This window comes from Crotalus tigris, unplaced genomic scaffold, assembly GCF_016545835.1.
Source record: "Crotalus tigris isolate CLP2741 ecotype Arizona unplaced genomic scaffold, ASM1654583v1 scf7180000017722.570129, whole genome shotgun sequence".
Lineage (NCBI taxonomy): Eukaryota > Metazoa > Chordata > Lepidosauria > Squamata > Viperidae > Crotalus > Crotalus tigris.
Window position 1 is genome coordinate 323,548 of NW_024096591.1, and position 22,320 is coordinate 345,867.

Consider the following 22,320-nt stretch of genomic DNA (forward strand, 5'->3'; position numbering starts at 1 on the left):
CCCGTCTGGGATCTCATTTTGTATCTTCTGCTCCTGCGAAAAAGGGGGGAGTGGTTATTTATGTGAAGCAAAATTTACCAGCTTGTCTGGTAGAAGCAGATCCCCAAGGAAGATATGTGATGGTTGAATTGGGCTTATATGGTAAGAAAGTACTTATAGTGGGATTATATGCACCAAATCAGCAACAGGAACAGTTTTATAGACTTTTACATGAAAAAATAAATTTGCTGGACTACAGATCCGTGGTACTAATGGGGGATTGGAACGGTGTCTTAGATGTACAAAGGGACAAAAAAGGTTCCTCTCCTCTTCTTAAGCAGGCAAAACTACCTAAAGCCTTTTTTGACATGAAAGAGAGCTGGGAATTAAGGGATTATTGGCGGGAATGTAATCAAGAGGAGAGAGACTTTACTTTTTTTTCAGATAGACACCAGTCCTTCTCAAGAATCGACTTCTTTTTGATCACAACGGACTTATATAATAGAGTAAAGAATGTCAAGATTTTCCCTAGGTCTTTGACGGATCATAGCCCAGTTTGGATGGAGTTGTTTCAAGAAAAAGAGGAGAGAAGATCCTGGAGGGTGAATGAGAATCTATTTAGACAAGAAAAAAACGTTCAGAAATTAAAGGACTGCTTAAAGGATTATTTTGCTTTGAATATGTATAAGGGGACTTCAATGTCAATGGTATGGGATGCAGGTAAAGCATTTATGCGTGGGATTTTGATAAAAATGAACAACTGTCATAAGCAAAAACAGACTCAGAAACGTAAAGAACTGGAGGATGAAATTAAATTAAAAGAAAAGTCTTTGATTTTAAATCCTTCTGACAAAAGTATTAAAGAATCTATAAAGTTGTTAAGAACACAATTCAATATGTTGTTAGCAGATCAAGCTGCAACTAATTTATTGTTTATGAAACAAAATACATTTTGTAATGCCAATAAGCCAGGGAGATGGTTGGCTTATCAATTAAGAAAGAAACAGAGACAGAGAACACTAGATAAAATAAATTATAAGGGTAAATTAGTTTCTCAGAAGGAACTGATTAAGAAATCTTTTTTGGATTATTATCAAAAATTATATAAATCTACTAATGTGCAAATTTTAGAGATAAATAAATATTTAAGTAAGGCTAGTTTCCCTAAATTGACAGAGGATCAGAAACATGAAATTAATGGCTTAATTACTAAGGAGGAAATTGCGTCAGCAATTCAACAATTGAAACCAGGGAAAGCAGGGTACGGATGGCTTAACAGCTGTTTATTATAAAGCCTTAATGGAAGAGATGATTCATCCATTAGGTGATCTTTTTAATGGTATTTTACAGGGTCAAGAGATTCCTCCCTCATGGCGTAGTGCTTTTATATCACTGATTCCAAAGGAGGATCAAGATCTTACTTTACCAAAGAATTATAGGCCTATATCTCTTTTAAATGTGGATTATAAGATATTTGTAAAAATTTTAGTAAATAGGCTTATGAGGGTTGTGCATCACCTTGTGCATAAAGATCAATCTGGGTTCATAACTGGAAGGTACATGAAAAATAATGTCAGACAAATTATTAATTTATTAGAATATTTAGATAAAAATAACCAAGTTCCTGCAGGGCTGATATTTTTAGATGCTGAAAAAGCTTTTGACCAATTGAATTGGCATTTTATGTTAAGAGTAATGGAAGAGATGAATTTTGGTGAAAAGATATTGCAAGCTCTTACGGTAATATATCAAAAACAAACGGCACAACTTGTTGTCAATGGAGGCTTGTCAGAGGTTTTTACAATAGAGAAAGGTACTAGGCAGGGATGTCCATTATCACCGTTGTTGTTTGTTTTAACATTGGAAATATTGCTGATTAAAATTCGAGAGTCGCAGGAAATTAAAGGAATAGAAGTTAACAAAAAAGAGTATAAGTTAAGAGCTTTTGCGGATGACTTGGTTATTACTTTGTCGCAACCTACTTATTCTGTAGTAAAATTATTGCAGTTGATTCATAATTATGGTCTGGTTTCGGGTTTCAAGATTAATGTTAATAAGACTAAAATTTTACCTAAAAATATGACTAGCCGGGAGAAGCAGACTTTGGTTAACTTGACGGGTTTTGAAATCGTTAATAAGGTAAAATATTTGGGGGTGATTTTATCTGTTTCTAATGCAAAATTATTTAAAAATAACTATGAAAGGTTGTGGGTTAGGGTACAGAAAGACCTGAAGAATTGGGAAAAGTTGCAACTATCCCTCATGGGAAGAATTGCAGTGATAAAAATGAATATTCTACCCAAGTTTCTCTTTTTGTTTCAAATGTTACCGATTTTGAAGAATGAGATTAATTTAAGTGAATGGCAGAAAGGTCTCAATAAATTTATTTGGGCAGGGAAAAAGCCAAGGGTTAAGTTTAAAATTATGCAAGACTTCTGTGAGAGGGGAGGACTCAAGGTACCGAATTTGAAATTATATTATGATGCGGTGGTTCTAACATTAGTTAGTGACTGGGTAAATTTGACAAACTCTGAGATACTCCATTTAGAGGGATGGAATTTACTTTTTGGGTGGCATGCCTATTTAATATTTAATAAAAAAGTGGACTGGGCTTTTAAATCTCATATTTTAAGAACTCCTCTACTTAGGATTTGGAGAAAATACTATAAAAGTGATTTCAAAGTACCATTATGGGCTATACCTTGGCATGCAATAGAAGGAATAAAAAGAGGGGTTAAAATGGATATGGTGTCTTATAGACAGTTACTTAGATGGGCTGGACAAAACTGGCAGTTAAAATCACGGGAAGAGCTAGCACAAGAAAATATCATTTATTCTTGGTTCCAATATAGGCAATTAGCAGATAGATGGAAGATGGATTGTAAGGTGGGTTTTTTAAGAGAAGATGAAAATCTTATTAAGCAAGTGAAGGATCAAAGACAAACCCACATTAAGAGAATTTATGGGGTTCTAGTTGAACTGGATTCAGAAACGGAACTAATTAAAGATTGTATGATTAGATGAGCGCAGAATTTTGGTGAGCCAGTTTCATTGGACACCTGGGAAACTATTTGGGTGAGAAATGTCAAATTTACGCAAGCACAGAACTTAAGGGAGAATTTTTACAAAATGTTTTATAGATGGCACCTTGATCCACAAAAAATGTCTCTTATGTACCCTGACTTAAAACCTAAATGTTGGAGATATGGTTGTATGGATGCTACTTATTATCATATCTGGTGGTCGTGTAGAGAGATAAAAGCATTTTGGATTAAGATATGGTGGAGTATCCAGAGAATTTTTAAAAGGAGGGTAAAATTTACTCCGCAATTATTCTTGTTAGGTATAGTTACTGATTGTGATACAAAGGAGGTTATATTGATGTTAAATTTGATTACAGCTGCGAGGTTGTTAGTAGGACAATATTGGAAGAAGGAATCTTTGCCTACATTGCAGGAATGGTTTCTTAAAGTGTCTTATTTGGCGGAAATGGCAAAGATTTCGGCTTTCTTAAAGGGACAAACACAAGAGAAATTTCTTGCTGTTTGGGATAAATGGATAAAATTTATACAATTTAAGTTGGATATAAAAAAATATTATATAGCCTTTTTATAATCTTTATTTTTATATACATATATATATCTTTTATTTTATATTTTCTTTTTTTTATAAATATAATTTTTTTTAATCTTCTTTTAACTAAGCCTATATTCTGCTCTGGGAGGCTCAGGGGGGGGGAAGGGGGGAGGGTCTGGGTAGGGGTGGGGGAAGGGGGGTTTTGTTGGGTAATGTTTGTTTTTTATTTGTATATGTTGTTTTTTGTTTTTGTATTGTTTTGTATTTTTTGTAAAATTTATAAAACTTTTTAATAAAAAAAAATTGTCAAATTTGAAAAATCAATTCAGTCCTCCTTAATAACTGTGTACAGAAATGCTTTTGTTACTATTCTTAAAGGGTCATATATCAAAAGCACAAGTGTAAGTCTGGGGAGAAGAAATTACTGATAGTACTATGAATATGTGATGAATTTTTTCTTCCTGAAGTAGGTTTTCTCAATATGGACAGCAACTTCTATGAGCTTTTGTAAAACTAGCTATGGATTGCTAATTTGGAGTGATGAATTCATAGTCCAAAATATCTGAAGAGAATCAGACTGGAGAAGGCTAACATAAGAATTAAAATAATAGTTAACATTAATCATAAATATAGAATTTAGTAGTAAAGTTGAAGCATTACAACATATTCATATGAGAGGCAAAGAATTCCACATGTGCTATGATGTCATTCATGTCATGAATTATATCATTTGCATAACGACAGAATGATCATACATTGCATATGGCTTTTACTAGACATTTGTGAGTACATCAGTCATTAGTTGTATACCATGGGCAGAGACATCCTTTGATTTTAGCATCCTTCCTTTCTCCTTGCTTTTCTTATCACATGATTGTAAACTCTCACTTCTGAGATACTAGCAAAACCACACTTTCTATTAAATCTAGATACAGTGCGCAATGGATAGTTCAAATTGCAGTTTGCTTGCATTTTAAAATTGCAAGACAGGAGCAAGTGGGAAGAAGAGAAAACAAACTTCAGGTCATAGCCTCCCATGCAGATAATACGGAATTAATTCATTAACACCTAATCATTATTTGCCTTTACCTTTGAATGTCCTTCAAGTATTTTGTTGACTGGGCATCTGATTTCTGTTTTCAGACCACAGGTTAGTTTACTAGCTATTACAGAATCCCCATTTGTTTAAACTGTACTGAAAAAAAAAAAGGCACCATCTGTCCACCGTTTATCTTTGAGGCCTTATTTTGTGATAATGGCTTGTTTTTAAGCAATCAATGGGCAGACAGTGATAAAGTCTATTTGCGCACTTGGCATAATGTGAAGTACTTCCTCCTGACAGTGTCATTTCACATAGTTTGATCTCCACAAGTGCAATGCAGTGCATTGGCATCTGGAAGAATTGTGTTGATGTCACATATGTTATGATGGCATCACATCAATGAGGCGAGTTGTACAGTTTTCATCAGTTGCCATTTTTGCCATTTGTATGATGATGCCACAACTCATGTGACCTCACTTGTTCTCCCTGCGACTATCGGTGTTGAGTTTGGAAATGATGCTAATCCAACAAACATTGTGATATTGCTTGGGAAGACGTGCCTTGTTGAGTTGAGAGAGTGCTTGGCTTTGGTTCTTCTAAATAGATGCCAGAATAATGACAGCATGGTGGCATTACATGAAATTCCTTGTTGGCTCTCAAGAGAGAAGCAACCTGGAATTAAGGAGAAACTTCCTGACAGTGAGGACAATCAACCAATGGAACAGCTTGCCTCCAGAAATTGTGGGTGCTTCATTGCTGGAAGTTTTTAAAAAGAGACTGGACAATCACCTGTCTGAAATGGTGCAGTGTTTCTCAGCCTTGACAATTTTAAGGGATGTGGACTTCAGCTCCCAGAATTCCACAGCCAGCATTGCTGGCTGTGGAATTCTGGGAGTTGAAGTCCACGTCTTAAAATTGTCAAGGTTGAGAAACATTATGGTATAGGTTCTCCTGCTTGAGCAGGGGGCTGGACTAGAAGACCCCCAAGGTCCCTTCCAGCTCTATTCTATTCTATTCTATTTTGCACAGCTTCACTGGTCCTTCAGTATGGCTGGGGGTTGAACAATCTTTACTAGAATTAGGCAGGAAGATTTAGATAAGGCATGATTAGACTGCCCCTCCTTGCTGGGAAGCGGGATGAGGTCCTCTTAGAAGAAGTCTCTTCAGTTATAATTTGATTGCTGGAAGAGGACCTCAGAGTGATAGAGAGCAACACCCTTTGTTCTTCTGCTGCTCACCAACTGCTGTTGCCTAGAAGGGAAACAGTTTCAGTAGTTTTACGGGTAGTCCTTGATTCACAACCACAATTTGGCCCAATGACAATGACTATTGTCTGTCTTTTGCTGTAAGACAGACATGTCAAACACAAGGCCCGGGGCCCAGATGTGGCCCGCGAAGTGGTTTCATGTGGCCCGTGAAGCCATCCTGGAAACAGTGAGGGAACGGCCCCCTCTGCCTTGGCCCTGGTGCAGGCCAGCCGGGAGCCAATGTACAATTCTGTGGTGGCCATCTATGCTGAAACGCATTCAGTCTTAGCTCCATAAGCCTCCCCCGCATGGCCTGAGAGGAACAGTGAGGCTCCTCCAGTGGACCATGCCTTGGCACTTGCCCTGGTCCCACCCCCTTCTGCCAGAGACCCTCAGATCTATCCCACTCCTGCCCAGGCCCCCACAGGCCCCCTTGACGCAAACGGTGTAGAGCTGGCCAAACCCACCCAGCAGGCCACACCCACTCCATCCACGCCCACCCAGTAGGCTGCACCCACCCTGGCCACACCCACCTGGCCCCCTGAGGGCAATCACAATGCTGATGCGGCCCTCAATGAAATTGAGTTTGACACCCCTGCTGTAAGACATTTGTTAAGTGAATTTTCCCCCATTTTACGATCTTTCTTGCCACAGTGGTTAAGCGAATCACTGCAGTTGTAAAGTTAACAACATGGTTGTTTAGTGAATCTAACTTGCCCATGACTTTGTTTGTCAGAAGGTCACAAAAGATGATCAAATGCCCCCCCTGGGCACTGCAATCGTCATAATTATGTATCAGTTGCCAAGCCTCTGAATTTTGATCACGTGACCATGGGGGAAAATGGTCATAAATTGCTTTTTTCAGTACCATTGTAACTTTGAATGGTCACTAAATGAATTGTTGTAAGTGGAGGACTGTACTTAGTGTTCTTTCCTTCCTTCCTCTGTCCTCCCATGTCACACAGAACTGTTCAGTAAAGTTGGTTAAACTGCAAGGTGGTTGAGGATGCTGGCTTATCAAAACAAAATTGTACCTGAAAAGAGAACCGTACTTAAAAAAGAATTTGACATCTTTCCCATCTGGATTGACCTAATATCTAGAAATTGTATTCCCATCACATCTGCACTTCTTGTGGGCTGGTGCAGAGCTTGAAAGATTTTGGGGAAGTTGAAGTACACCGTGTGTGTGGTCTTTTGTATTTGTCTAGTCTGTGTAAGCACAGAGCAATTTATCTTGTTACAATGACTATGTTAATGGGTAATCTTAATTTCAGAATGATTCAAGATTACTACCTTAATCTTATTAGATAGGCTTGAGGCAAATGTTCTCAGTTGATTTATCTAGATCGGAAAATGATAATTTCCTAAGTTAGAAAAGGTCAGAATCACGGGTCTGCTTGTCTAGCACACTAAGGGTAGTTTACTTAATGGGTAGGAAAATGTAAATGCCTGCTTCTAATGCCTAAAATGACATCTGCTTCTTTCCAACAGAAAAAGGAGATTTCATTGCTCTGGATCTTGGTGGCTCTTTCTTCCGAATTTTGAGAGTAAAAGTCTCACACGAGAAAAAGCAGATGGTGCAAATGGAAACTGAGATTTACGAAACGCCAGAAGATATTACGCACGGCAGTGGCACACGGGTAGATTCCTCTTTAAGTCTATAATCAACGTTCTGAACGCTTCCCTTGTTGCTTGTTAAGTTGGGATCATCTCTTGGGTTTCCTTAATTCAGAAAGGAAAAACAAAATTAATTTGTAATTTTAATATTCAAGGAAATGGAATATTGAAAATCCTAAAACATGTTTTTTGACAAGATAGAAAATACATTTTGGGATAAATTTCCTCTTGCCATTTTCTTGCTGAAAAAAATGTGGAGAATGCCAGATTTTATTACAAAAATTGTCTTTTTGTAGTAATTTCTTCTAGTTCACCTATTACAAACATGGCAGTTTTGCTCACTAGCACAGAAAAGTAGAGTGTACATCAAATAGGCAGTGAAAGCTAGCTGAACAGCAGACAGACAAGTCCTCTGTGATGAGCGGGGATGTACTGGCTTAGCCGTGAGTTAAAAATATGTATTTCTGTTTATTCTGTTTCTTCATATGTTTCTTAACCCATTTTTATTTTTCTGTACTGTGTCCTGGGATGGGTGAGTATCATTAAACATTTTAAAGATGTAACTTTGTTCAGAAGAAAATTCCTCAGTACAGTGCCTTAGGCGGCAATGCTTTCTTGAGAATAAAATAAATAAATTATTTCCTGGAGTTGAACGCTATTCCAATAACTTCATGGATACAACCTTGTGAATTTTGGGAGGGACGGTATAGGAATACCTGTACTTGTTGCCGCAACCTGCAGTCGCACCATTGCGATTTGTGCTGTTTTTTTGGTGGTTTTGGGAAAAAAAGCCTGTTTGTAAGAATGAGTTTGCACTTAGGACAGTGGCATTTACTTACTGACCATGGATTCAATGACTCCTGGAAAACTGTTCTAAAATTGGGTTCAGTCAACTTATAACTATAATGACTTACAACCAAAAATCTATTATAATTGTGACCATAAGTTGAAAAGTATCTATATTCCAACTTTTAATATTACTTGAAAGAAGTAGAGAATGCTACATCTTTATTAAAAGTATTGGCTGCTCAAATATTGTAATAAATATATTTGACCTGATCTGATTAAAAATAAAAAAGTATAAACAAGGTTAGAGGTGCCTGAACATATTGCTCCTTGTTTGTTCAGATGGTATAATTAATATAACAACCGTATGCAAAAGGGTGTGTTTGCATTAACCAACTTTTGGGTTTTATGTATGCTGTGTGAACCCAGTCAGTGGGTGCTACAAGGGAGGGTTTTTACAGAAGGACCAAAGGAGTCTGTTTTAGAGAAACAAGTCAGCAAGGAGGAAACTTTTGTTTTCATATTTGAAGCTCCTTTGCCTGATTGCTATATTCTGTTGTAGGGTAGACCTTCTGTGTTTATTTTTTCACCAAAGGATTTTTCTGTCTTGATTCTTATGTATACATTTTGCAGCCAGCAGCTTAAGCTGCGGACATTATATGGATGGTTGTTGAAGCCAAGGAAGGCAGGAGAATTTCTCCTACTTCCTCCACTTAAATCTCTTATGTAAGTTATAGAATTGGTATCTGCTGTCACCGATGCTGCTTTTTTAAAACCTTCACGACACCATCCATTGTCATTTCTCTTGCTTTTCCCAAGATGTACATTCATGACTGGGGTTCTGAGCTCTGGCGGCATGGCTGTTGAACCTAAAGGATGATGATTAGGCCTGTTTGGCAATGGCGCTCTTCTCTGGCATCCTTTGGCATTGCTAATGCAAAAATTCTTACTTTGAGATGGTCAGTGCCAAGATGATTTCTGTTTTTGCTGCTGATTAGTTCTTGAAAACTTTAGTCTGGTTGCTTCCAGCATGATCATGGCAGAATGAGAAAGCACCTTCGGTGGTCTTGTGATCAAAGGTTCTGATTTGCATCATGGATTGTTTTCACTGAAGCACCTCACCTGTTTTTGTAAGCATCACACAATGTGTGAGTTTGCAAGTGTAACAGCTGATACATTTTCAGCAGTTATTTAAAGCTATGATAGCTGTTGGTATTGGATGAAGTATAATAGCGATGAAAACCCCTTTGGGCTTGGAGTATCAAAAATTTGGGAAGTGCCTAGCTTGACTCTCCTACCTTGTCACCACAGCTTCCTCCCTGAATAAAAGAGAGACAATTCTCTATCTCTCACTGCCCCCACTACACAATCTGGGTTACTGCGAAGCAGCCCTCGGCAACAGTGAGGGTCCTCAACTTCTGCTGTTGCACCAGTGCTGTCACTCAAAAAGGCTGCCTCGTGCCATTCTCCAAGGCGTGCAAGCCTTGTGGAATGGTGCAATTGCCCCCACAAACCCCACAAATTTGCTCCCCAGGATCTGCTGCATGCTGCTTACTTTCAGATGGTGTTCTCTTTCATTGATAGGCCCCTATTGCCTACCTGAGGCTGCTGTGGTCACATGAGCTTTTCATTCTTGTTGCAGCAGCTTTGGAAAATACTCTTCCATGACTTCTGCAGTCTCCAGAAACCTTGTGAAAGCACAGCATGTTCTTGCATGATTTTCAGAGGCTCTGGAGGCCACACATGAGAACAGGGCATTCTTTTGAGCGTAGTTGTCAGATGTTGGTGAACATTGGCATAAATGCTAGTATGCCATACCGAACTTTGTGGTGTGTCAGCTTTGACACACATCTATTAAGTTCACCATCAAAATATATATCACTTCCCAGACTGGGTACTTTATTCTTTATTCTTTTTAATGAACGAAGATCAAACATTTAAATAAATGCATTATGGCTTGCCATTATTTTCAGGTTTGATTCTACTTGGCAAATGCTGTTTGCTTTCCCAGTGACATTAAGTTACACATAACAGTTTGGGAGACTTAATAGATCTGATCACGTTAAAACGCAGATCATCAGGTTTTTTGTTTGTTTTAAATCTCAAAATAGGAAACATACCAGTAATATTGATCTTCCCTATCTGGCACTCTACAGATCTGTTAGGTTCACAGCTATCTGGAATTTTGAAGTCTCGGTGCATCTGGAAGATGAGATGGCCGTGTTATATTTTTGACTTTGCTGAAAATGTATAAAAAAGGAATTTTGAGGGGAAAATAAATGAGAAGAATGTGGTTAAAGAGCTTTGTAAAAAATGAAGTAATTTGTGTTTGGCTTAATGAGGATGAACTCTTGGTGAAGATGATCAGACATCGTATTATTGTACTGGGTTGCTAGTTCCTATTCCTTATTGTAGCACTTGTTGTCAGACCTATTCCATAGCATGGGAAGAGACACAGCCTTGACATCATATTCTAATCAAACTCTGCATCATTTGCTTGCATTATGCTGCATTAGACACACCCATTTTGCATGTTAAATATTAAGCAATTTCTGGGTGTACTTTTAAGAAATATCAGGTTTTTTGCATGGGATCGATACTGTGGGTGAATAGAAAAATACATTGTTGAAATGCCATAGCCTAGGAAGCATTAAGCTTGGCCTCCTTAATAAAGTATGATCACACAATTAGTTCACAAGTATAAGTGGATCAGAAATATTGTATCAGGTTTGGTTTATCTTTTCTGGGTGGTACTGCTTCCTAAATTTCATGGTATTTATTTTTTGTTAAAGTAATATAAAAAAAGAAATTGTCCTAATCTGAAATAATCAACTGTTGCCACAAAAGTAATAGTTATAGGTTCTTTAATCATTTTTCTCATTTTTATATTACAGTTTGTAATGCATTTCTACTAGTGTAATTAATATTATTAGATTACTTCTTAACATTCTTTTATCTTTGTTTTGCTTCTCAGCTTTTTGATCATGTTGCTGAATGTCTGGGAGACTTCATGGAGAAACAAGAAATTAAGGACAAGAAATTACCTGTTGGGTTCACATTTTCATTCCCATGTAGGCAATCTAAACTAGATGAGGTATGTCTAATCACATGTTTGCAGAACCTACATTGTGGATAGAACATAGGAAACTGTTTTTATAAAGTGGATTGGGTGCTCACTGGGTGCATTCACATTTTAGACTTAGCTTTCTGATATTTAAATAGTGAATATATCTCCTGGGAACTCTGTATGAGGCCAGTAACTCTTATTGCAGCCTATCACAGCTTTACACAGTGAATTCCTGGTTTTCCTTACATTGGTAGGATTAAACTTATCATAGAGGGTGATTTGCAAGTAGCCTTTGGAATCAGCAGTTGTATGAGATCTTAGAAAGGTGTTCTTAAATGTATTGTGCAATAGTCACTGAATACCTTCTGAACTATTTAGAGCTACAGAAGAGGCAATTAAAGTTGTAATAGCTCTGTATCAACAAATTTGGAGTGAAATGGTGTGATTTTGAAAAAAAGTTGTGAATACCAAAGAACAGATACCCAGGTTACATGCTCCTTCCTAATGCTAGCAAAATTTTGCGTAGGATCTTATAAAGAAAAATAGGCACCTGCAAAGGGACAGAAATGCTGCATTAATAGGAAGGTTTCCAAAAAGGCAGAGGGACATGTCATAGGTTAAGTAGCATGAAATGAATAATGGAGACAACAAGAGAATACAAGATTTCCTTTCGTTTCATTGACTTGAACAAGGCCTTTAACTGTGTAGATCAGTGGATTTCTGACTGGTGAATTCTGGGATTCGAAGTCCACACAACTTCAAGTTGCCAAGGTTGAGAAATACTGATGTAAATGATGCTAGGATAGGTGTGCGTGTAATTAGGAATTAGTAAGGATAAAATTGTGCAGAATGGGGAGAAAAATGAGACAGGGATTATTGCCCCTGCATTTGTGTAATTTAAAAAACAGCAAATATAAAGAAATAGCAAAATAGAAAAAGATGGAAAAACTTAATAATTTGACATATGCAGACAACATCACAATTCCTTGCTGAAAGAATAGAAAATTTTGCTCATTAGGCAAGTAAACATAGAATGTGAAAAATCTAGGTTAGCAGCAAATATGAAGAAGACAAAAATAATATTCACTTGTATGCTTAGCAATCCTATAGTTGATGACAAAAATATGAAGGTAGTAGATAGTTTTGTTTTCTTTGCTCAAGAGCTGATAAAGATGAACAATGTACTGGAAAAATAAAAAGAGATTAATTCGAGGAAGAAAAGCAGTCATTTAACAGAATAACAGAATCACTAAGATCATGAAGGACAAAGGCATAGTGACTATGAGGATCAGTATGTTACTACAATGGCCTTTCTGGAGGTTATGTACAACTATGGAAGCTGGTTACTTGTTGAGAGCAAGCAAAAGAAGACAGATGCCATCAGATTAAAAATCTTGAAATGGCTATTAAGATACCACGAACTGCAAGAAAAAAAAGATCTATCCTGGATCAGCTAAAGAGTGACTGCTCCTTTGAATTAAGGTGATTTTTAGCAAGCCAAATTTCATATAATTTGAATGTGTGCTATGAATGGATAATGGACAAGAAAATGTCTATTCTTGGCCAGGTTGAGGAAGTAGGCACAAAGGAAGAAAAGAGTTATCGTGGATGGATAGGATCAAAGAGATTACCAGGTTGTCTTTGAAACACTTATCTATTATTATTATAATACAATAGTTAGAGATGTCAGTATTTGTCCATAGCGTGTTCAGGAGTCAAACCTGATTTGGTGCCACTAACAACATACTGTGCAAACATGACCAAGTTCAATTCTTTGGTTTTGCAGGGTTTCCAAAAGAGTCCTTGTTGGCTGAATCAGAAGATGGTTGAAATTTTATTAGGGACTTTCTACTGAACATTTCTACTTTTTTAGTTGGAAGAATCTGATGATATGAATATAATATAACATAATAACAGGTACTATACTGTTAGTACTACAGTGTAATTGCTTCAGAAAGCAATTGAATTAAAACCATCTTCAAAATTTAGTACTGTGAAGTTATAGGAAGCTGCAGAATTTTCATGTATGCATCACATTATATCAGGAGTCTTCAAACTTGGCCCTTTTATGACTTGTAGACTCCAACTCCCAGAATTCCTCAGCCAGGCATGCTGGCTGAGGAATTCTGGGAGTTGGAGTCTACAAGTCATAAAAGGGCCAAGTTTGAAGACCCCTGCATTATATCAACACCAATGAGATTCCATGCAAATGGCATTCCATGCAGATGGGAAGAATTTGCATATGAGATCAAGTATATCTTTGAAAGCAGTTGCTCAGTCCCAGAATTGTGGGGTGTTGAAATGGGAGTCAAAATACAGCAAGAATGAATAATATGCAGTGACATTGCTTGTATTCTGATCGATTAATCTCAATGATTTAAAATAAAATATTGTGATTTAATTTTGTTTTTAGTTGCATTAAGTACCTCATGGACATGCAGGAGGTTTGCTGACATTGCTCCACTTTTGAACAGATTTTCCATTATTTTTAAACTATTCCAACCCACCTGCCCAAAATAAGTGATGTGTTGGTGGAAAGAAGTGTCATGAATGTCCTGTAATTTGGCTAGTGTGTTAATAGTTTAATTTTTCTAGGGTTTTCTGATTACCTGGACAAAACGTTTCAAAGCAAGTGGTGTCGAAGGAGCTGACGTAGTGAGTCTCTTAAACAAAGCTATCAAGAAACGTGGGGTAAGAATGTGTTTTTGCTATCTGTATAAAGCATAGATGAATTGGCTGATTTTGTACATGCATTGTTAGATGAATTAAATTTCTTTTCCTGTTGTTTATCAGTTGTTGAGAAATTATAAGATACTTGTTAATTTTATTCCTAGCAAAATTATTGAGTCAAGATAATTGTCAGGCTGATTTCTATATTAAATATATTCAGATGGCCAAAACTTTAAAGCAAGGTTGTTCAGCTTGACCACTTTAAGACTTGTGGACTTCAACTTCCAAAATTCCCCAGACAGCATGGGGATTGAAGTCCATAGGTTTTTAAGTTGCCAAGGTTGGACACCCCTGCTTTAAACAATCCACTCTGAAGTAACAGATTGTTGCACTATAACTCCATTGACCCCTTTCATGTAGAAACAAGTCCATTAGTAAACTCCATTGAATGAGAATTATTCTCAAGGTATTGTGGTAAGAACAACAACAGGCGCTTTTAACAAAGCTACAAATCACGGTAGTTTTTTTATTGGTCCCAAAGTGGCTACGCCTAGGATTGAGTCACAAAGGGAGAGTCTTGAGCTTTTTGATGAGGGACTTTTTTGAAAAGAAAATAATGCTACATTTCGAGGAGACAATCTGTCTTGTGTGCAATAGTAAGAACAAAATACAAAACCATGATCTGTTGGCTAACCTAATGATATGCTTGACATGCCAAAGTTTGTGGGGTTTGACATTTAGACTATTCAGATCAACACTGATAATTAAATTGTCTGATATATAAGAAAATACTCTGTTTCATTCTAAAGGATTATGATGCGGACATCATGGCAGTGGTTAATGACACTGTTGGGACAATGATGACCTGTGGATTTGATGACCAGCGTTGCGAAGTTGGCTTAATTATCGGTACTAATTCTTTGTTCAGAATAACTCATAATAGAATTTTGATTTTGTGTTTGAGATGACATAATCCCATTTGCTTCTTTTAAGGTACTGGTACAAATGCCTGCTATATGGAAGAAATGAGGCACATTGATCTGGTGGAAGGTGATGAAGGCCGCATGTGCATCAACACCGAATGGGGTGCATTTGGAGATGATGGCTTATTAGAAGACATCCGGACTGAATTTGACAGAGAGATTGATCGGGGTTCCCTTAATCCTGGGAAGCAACTGTAATTGAAATAATTATATCTTGCATCATCTAATCCTAGACTATATTATGTCATAATATTACCATCATACATTACTAAAGCTTTTGGCTATTCGAAATAATACCAACAAAAGTGAAAACAAATGGCTGTGTTCCAAAAAGTTTGCAGACAATCCTCAATTTACAACTGTTTGCTTAGTAATCATTTGAAGTTACAACAAGCCCCCCAGAAGTTACGTACATAAGTACAACAAGCCCCCGCAAAGGTTACAACCTGGTTTTGAAGTTCAAATGGCTGCCCCCTTCCTTCCCCCCCCCCCGCAGTCATATGATTATGTTTTGGATGCTTGGTAAGTGGCCTGCATTTACAACTGTTTGCAGCCTCCTCCGGCCATGAGACTGTGATTTACAACAAACCTCCCCCCCCCCCAAATATAGAACTTTTTTCATGAATAAGATTGTAAATATAAAGCTGCAACCTTATAGATTCTGAGTAAGATGCGCTTTTGTGTATTAGTTTGAATGACTGAACGACATTTTTCGTGAAATCTCTTTTCAGATTTGAAAAGATGGTCAGTGGAATGTACATGGGTGAACTTGTCAGGCTTATCCTTGTAAAAATGGCCAAAGAAGGTCTCCTTTTTGAGGGGCGAATCACTCCTGAACTTTTGACCAAAGGGAAATTGGAAACTAAGGATGTTTCTGCCATAGAGAAGTAAGTACTTTAGAAGTTTCCTCTAGGTTTTAAAGTGGATGTAATCCATCAATGGGTTTTAAGAATAATTATTGGCTAACTTAATAGTGCTGTAGATTTATGCTTGTAAGCAGAGAGGAGCCACTGAATTAAATATTAGTGACGATTCATTTTAATACCATTCATTTCATTAGTTAGAAGTACAGCCAAACCTGCATTTAATCCATTTAAAAAAAATTAAATTATAGTACTAGCCAGTGTTAATTTTGCAGCATTCAGAGATCATTAGAGATGAATCAAGAGTTGAAGATGGCCAACAATTTGCTTATCATTTTAATGAATCTGCAAGATTCTAACTACAGAAATTGTGAATGTTTCATTTATTCTGTATTTTTTTCTGGTATAGTTGCCATTGTTTTCAGACTATACATTGTTAAACCTCACTGATATATATATCTGAAGTCTTATCTGAATCTGATTTTGACTTTGCCTTTTGAATGAATCTCAGCAGCCTTGAGAATTAGCCCTCTTTGTTCTAATAATTAGAATTCTGAAGTGCTGATCATATTTGTAGGCCATACTCAAATTATTAGAAGCCTAGATATGGCTCAGTAGTTGTATTTTGTTTGTCAATAACTTTTCAGGACTTCAGGAACAGGCCACAGATTCAGGTATTTTGAGTTTTCATTTATGGAAGTATTTTCTCTTTGTTAAGTCTTTTAAATGTGTTTGCTTCCATAACAGTTGGTCTTAGGGCACTGTAACATCTTTCAGTTCATATTGTTGCTGCCATCCATCTATCCCTTTGTTTTTTGCACAAACAGAAACATTGTGTCATAGGGTTACTATAGCTGTTATGATATATATTTACATTACTGCATTGTATCTGAAAATCAAAATTTTCAGTCTGTGCAGAATTAGTTTGGGAGGACGTATACTGTGTTTCTCTGAAAATAAGCCCTACCTTGATTTTTATGTGTGCGCCCAATATAAGCCCTACCCCCAAAATAAGCCCTAGTTAAGACCCCGCTCACTCTGTCCCACAGTCTGGTTGTACGAGGGGGGGTGAGGAGTAAGTGTAAAAATCAAGCTACGGCAGGGATGGGGGATGGAGCCGCCCCACGCACCCTACACATGCTTACCTCAGGGCCCTCACAGCCAGGCCTCCCACACCCTGACATCTGCCTTGCTTTGTGGCAGCAACACCAACAGCAGCAATCCCGTCCACTTAGCATCCTGCCATGAGCGTCAGCCTCGGTGCAACGTGCTAGGTGGTGTCCTGCTGTGAGTGGCATCACCAGGTGCAATGCAACACGTGGTGTCTTACCGCAAGTGGCCGTAGAAGAAGTCGGGCGGCAGTGCAACAGGTGTCGGGGCGTTGGAGGCCTGGCTGTGGCAGTACTGAGATAAGCAACTAAGACATTCCCTGAAAATAAGACCTAGTGCCTCTTTTGGAGGAGGAAAAAAAAATAAGACCAGATCTTATTTTCGGGAAAACATGGGTATGTGTGGATTGAACAAAATAATAATAAACAATGATACTAACACCATTAATAACAAAATAGTGTAATAAAGGGTTATCAAACTGCCGGTCTGCAGGCCGGATGTGTCATGGCGAAACCGTGCCCACCCCATTGCCGGCAATGGGAAAAAAGTCTTGATACGTCACGACACGTCATGTGACATTGCAAGTTTGACACCCCTGGTGTAATATATCACTGCAACAAGGAAGAAATAAAATTTCAATGTATGCCTCAACAATTGTATCCTTTTATTTGATTTTTAAAAAAGTTTCTTCCTGTCTGTGTAGCTTATTTAAAGGAAAGAAATCACAAATAATGTTCCTAATTGATTGCTTTGTTGCATAACGGTTTTAAAATCAATGCCCTCTTTTCAAATTCAGTACAATATTGCAGAACTGAACACTCTTGAGAAGAAGGTCATTGTGTTTTATAGGAGATAATATCCAGTTGTGTCTATCCAGGTTTCCCGTCTCCCTCTTGAACTCTCATGAAATTCCCATGACACCTGGGAGAAATTATTGTAACCCATTCTCAGACTGTTCCCACATCTCCTGCAACTTGAATGAGCAACTTGCTGTCAGATTGTCATGTCAAATTATAAACTTTAGATCCTCATAGCACGTTCTCTCCTGGTTTTAGGAGCAAGGAAGGTTTGCATAAAGCCAAAGACATACTAACACGTCTTGGGGTTGAGCCTTCCCATGAAGACTGCATCGCTGTCCAACACGTGTGCACCATTGTGTCGTTCCGCTCTGCAAACTTGGTGGCAAGTACTCTGGGTGCTATCCTGAGTCAGCTGCGAGACAATAAAGGAGTTGGCCGGCTGCGCACCACGGTGGGGGTGGACGGATCCCTTTACAAGATGCATCCGCAGTAAGCTCTTGTGCAGTTTCCATATTTATATCTTAGCACCTGTTAAGAGCCATTTCTAGCAAAGGTCAGCTGCGCAGCACATCATGCTGCTGTCTGATACACCCTCTGAACTTTAGCTAAATAAACAGAATTCTTCATAGAGAGAAATGTGGACAGTTAATAATGCAGGCTAGAATCTGAAAAATAGTTTAATGGAGTCATCTTTGATGAGAGGGTAGCTTATAAATTTGATACATAAATAAATAAATAAATGAATAGTATACTGTATATATCAGGACACTCCATATTCTGTGCATCCCAATATGGATAGCTGTTTATAGAGGACAATATTTGTAAACTCTTGGCCTGCTAGGGCCATAAGCATCTCCCTAACGTGCAAAGCTCTGTGGCTTTTATTATATTTTGCTAAGTATTTGTAGGAGAAGAGCAGGCAGAATTGTGTGAACGGAGTTAAATGTTTAGACTTTAGAGTCCTTGCATTGCCAGAAGAGATCCGAGTCCAGCACCCTTTGAATTCTGTTGACTCTTATCTAGTGCTGATTTAGTGCTGACTGTTAGTTGATCAGATTTTTGTGTCTTAGTTTGCATAAATCTTCTATGCTGCAGCTGTACCAATGATTCTTTGTGCCTGACGTTATTCCGTGGGTGCATGTGCATCAGGGAATGGGGAAGGTGGCTTGCCATGCTTTTCCCTCTGTTATCTATTCAGGATCTAATTAATAATTATATGGGAGATGCTCAGGAAATCCTAGGGTTCTAAGTAATATTAAGGAATTGAAAAATATCCTGGGAGAAGACAGTGTGGTCTGTCTATTCGTCCACCATCCCTCTCCCTCTATCTCTCCCTCCCTCCCATTTAGGCACCCACCCAACTTCAAACCCCTTTGGGTAGCACACAATATAAGAAACAATAAAAAGACAGTACAAAACAAAGATGGGATCTGGTTAATCTATATGAAAATATAGACCAAAGGCATTCAGCGGGGGGTGGGGTGGGGGTCCAACCAGTTTAAGTGAAGGCCAGGAGGACATCCAGGTTTTCAAGGCTTTGCAGAAAAGCCAACCGAGCAGGAGTCCTATGGATATTAAGAGGCCCCTTGTTTCACAGGGCAGGCACTGCAACAGAGAAGGTATGTTTCCAGCCATGCTGGCTCAGGAATTCTGGGAGTTGAAGTCCACGAGTCATAAAAAAGCCAAGGTTGCCTACCTCTGCAGTAGATGGTCCTGTTTTATCAAAGGCATCCAAAGCATGCCAGCTCTGCTGGCATGTGTTAGCTGGGCAAAAACAATGGTACGAAGGCAGTTCTTCAAATAATCTGGACCTGTTCCATGTAGGGCTTTGCAGATGATGACCAGTAAAATTTGAATTACATCCTAAAGCACACCAAGAAGCTGTGCAACTTTGCAAGCGGTGATGCCAGGTCACTGCCTGTGATGTTGCTGTCAGGACCAGTTGAAGCTTCTGAATGATTCTTAAGGACATCCCATGTAGAGCTCATTGCCATCAGGAATGATAAGTTATGTTTTAGATGATCTTTTCCTCACAGTGCAACCACATTCATGCTTTGAAAACTGTAAAGAAGTGCATAGTCTGAAACATTGGAAAGGAACACTTTTATTAGCTTCTAATAAACCTTGATTCCATTCCTTCTGTCTGAATGCTTATAAATTGTACTTTGAAGGGATAGTCTTGATTTTCAGCCCTTGGAGATCTAACTCTAATTATTTTTAATTGTTTTGTTACAGAGGAAGAAGTTGCTCATGCCTTCTCTTGTACCTGTTACTCCATAATTTATGTACTGGCATTTCTTGCAAGATATGGGATTTTAGAGATAAGATTTTTTTCTGTTTTCTTGAAGGAAAAGCTATATTAATCAGTTGAACAAAGCAGGCAGAGATGACTTTGGCAGGTCTCAATTCCATTGATTTATCCTCAGACCAGATAAGCTCCTACAGTACTCAAATAGTAGTTATTTATTTATTTATTCATTAGATTTTTATCCTGCCTTTATTACCTTATAAGTAACTCAAGGCAGCAAATATGCACAATACTCTTTCCTCATAATTTCCCCATAATAACCATCCTATCAGGTGGTTTGGACTGGAAGAGAGTGATTGATCCAAAGTCACCCAGCTAGTTTTCATGTTTAAGGCAGGACTAGAACTTACGATCTTCCTGTTTCTAGGCCAGCACCTTAACAACTACACCAGACTGGCTTAGTTACTCCTAGATACCATATTAATGGCTTTCATACCTTTGTATGAGGAGAGATGCTGGTTAGCATGATGGGAGTGTTGCTGAATGTGGCACAAGGTGAGCCAGACCTTAGCTATGACCTATGAATGTGGTTGTGTTGTGCATCAAATGAAAGATGAATGTAACCCTTCTTGTTCTTTAGATACGCCAGGCGCCTGCACAAAATGGTGCGACGCTTAGTGCCTGATTCCGATGTGCGTTTCTTGCTCTCTGAGAGTGGCAGTGGAAAGGGGGCAGCTTTCGTGACCGCAGTAGCCTATCGGCTGGCAGAGCAGCACCGGTTGATTTCAGAGACCCTGGCAGAATTCAAGCTCACCAACGAACAGCTGCTTCAGGTGAAGAAGCGGATGAGGATTGAGATGGAGGCCGGCCTCAAGAAGAAGTCACATGACCATGCCAAGGTCAAGATGCTGCCCACCTTTGTCCGCAGCACCCCTGATGGGACAGGTATCTCTCTCATGACCTTTGGGGGAGACGATTGATCTGATGCCCGTTAGGTATTTCCAAACACAGCCTCCATAAATTCCAATGAGTATGATATTGGTCTGGAATTAGGGGTATGGAAATCAAAAAATCAGAAGAGCCCCAGATTGATGCAGAATGATTTTAAAAGAAAGAAAGAAGGCTGGAACCCACCAATCTATTGGTTGGCAATTTACAAATTCTGTAATACCACGTACATTTATATGCATACTGGCTAGCTGGGGAATTCTGGGATAATCAGTGGAACAGCTTACCTCCAAAGGTTATGGGTACTCCATCCCTGGAGGTTTTTAAGAAGATATTGGACAGCAATCTGAGTAGGGGAATTGGACTAGAAGACCTCCAAGGTCCCTTCTCGATAACTCTGTTATTCTGTATTCTATTTTGTATCCCTTTCAATTGTAATGGAAATGCAGTGCCACCTAGTGGCAAATCTTCATATCTGATATATATCAGTCATATTCAGCATTGCTCAGCAATCCAAGTTTTGTTGGCATGAGATATTAATATTAAAATACTATATGCCTTTCTGCATTTTCAGTACATTGTTAGGTCAATTAACTAATTGTGAAGATTCACATTTGATTTTGTTATTTCAGAGCTAGTGAACTTTTTCCAAGTGGCTCTATATAGTATACATAGTCTAGTATAATGAAAGGGACTAGGGGTGACATGGTAGCAGTATTTCAATATTTGAGGGGCTGCCACAAAGAGGAGATCAACCTATTTTCCAAAGCACCAGAAGGCAAGGCAAGAAACAATGGATGGAAACTAATCGAGGAGAGAAGTAACCTACAGTGGAACTAAGGAGAAATTTCCTAACAGTGAGGACAATTAACCAATGTAACGGCTTGCCTTCACTGGAGGCTTTTAAGAAGAGACTGGGCAGCCACTTGTCTGGAATGGTATAGGGTCTCCTGCTTGAGCAGTGGGTTGATTTAGAAGACCACCAAGGTCCCTTCCAATTCTATTATTCTGCTTTATTATTTAGCTGTATTAATAATTACTATTAATTAATAGTCCAGTGTCTATTCTTGAGAACACTTGTACAATGAAAGGCAAGTGAAGTGCAGTGCAGTATTTTCCTCCTCCAGTGGCCAACCAGATACCTATGAGATACTTTACCAGCAGGCCACATCACCATCTCCAACAGAATTTAAGTGCTTTATTCCTAATGTTTAAAACTCCTTTGTTTGCAGAGAATGGAGACTTCCTGGCTCTGGATCTTGGTGGGACAAATTTCCGTGTTTTGCTGGTGAAGATCCGAAGTGGTAAAAGAAGGATGGTAGAAATGCACAATAAAATATATTCAATCCCTGTAGAAGTTATGCAGGGGACTGGAGATGAGGTG

General features: G+C 38.4%; 1 protein-coding gene across 2 annotated transcripts in view; it reads left to right on the forward strand.

The window, feature by feature from the left end:
* LOC120306167 (hexokinase-1) overlaps window positions 1–22,320 on the forward strand; it is a 67,507-nt gene that overhangs the window by 27,646 nt on the left and 17,541 nt on the right. For both annotated transcript variants that reach the window (XM_039338875.1, XM_039338874.1), the window contains exons 3-11: window positions 7,336–7,484; window positions 11,222–11,341; window positions 13,910–14,005; window positions 14,794–14,893; window positions 14,978–15,161; window positions 15,699–15,854; window positions 17,996–18,229; window positions 20,629–20,933; window positions 22,169–22,317. In XM_039338875.1, the coding sequence (XP_039194809.1) occupies window positions 7,336–7,484; window positions 11,222–11,341; window positions 13,910–14,005; window positions 14,794–14,893; window positions 14,978–15,161; window positions 15,699–15,854; window positions 17,996–18,229; window positions 20,629–20,933; window positions 22,169–22,317 (1,493 nt within the window). The remainder of the gene's footprint in view (window positions 1–7,335; window positions 7,485–11,221; window positions 11,342–13,909; window positions 14,006–14,793; window positions 14,894–14,977; window positions 15,162–15,698; window positions 15,855–17,995; window positions 18,230–20,628; window positions 20,934–22,168; window positions 22,318–22,320) is intronic.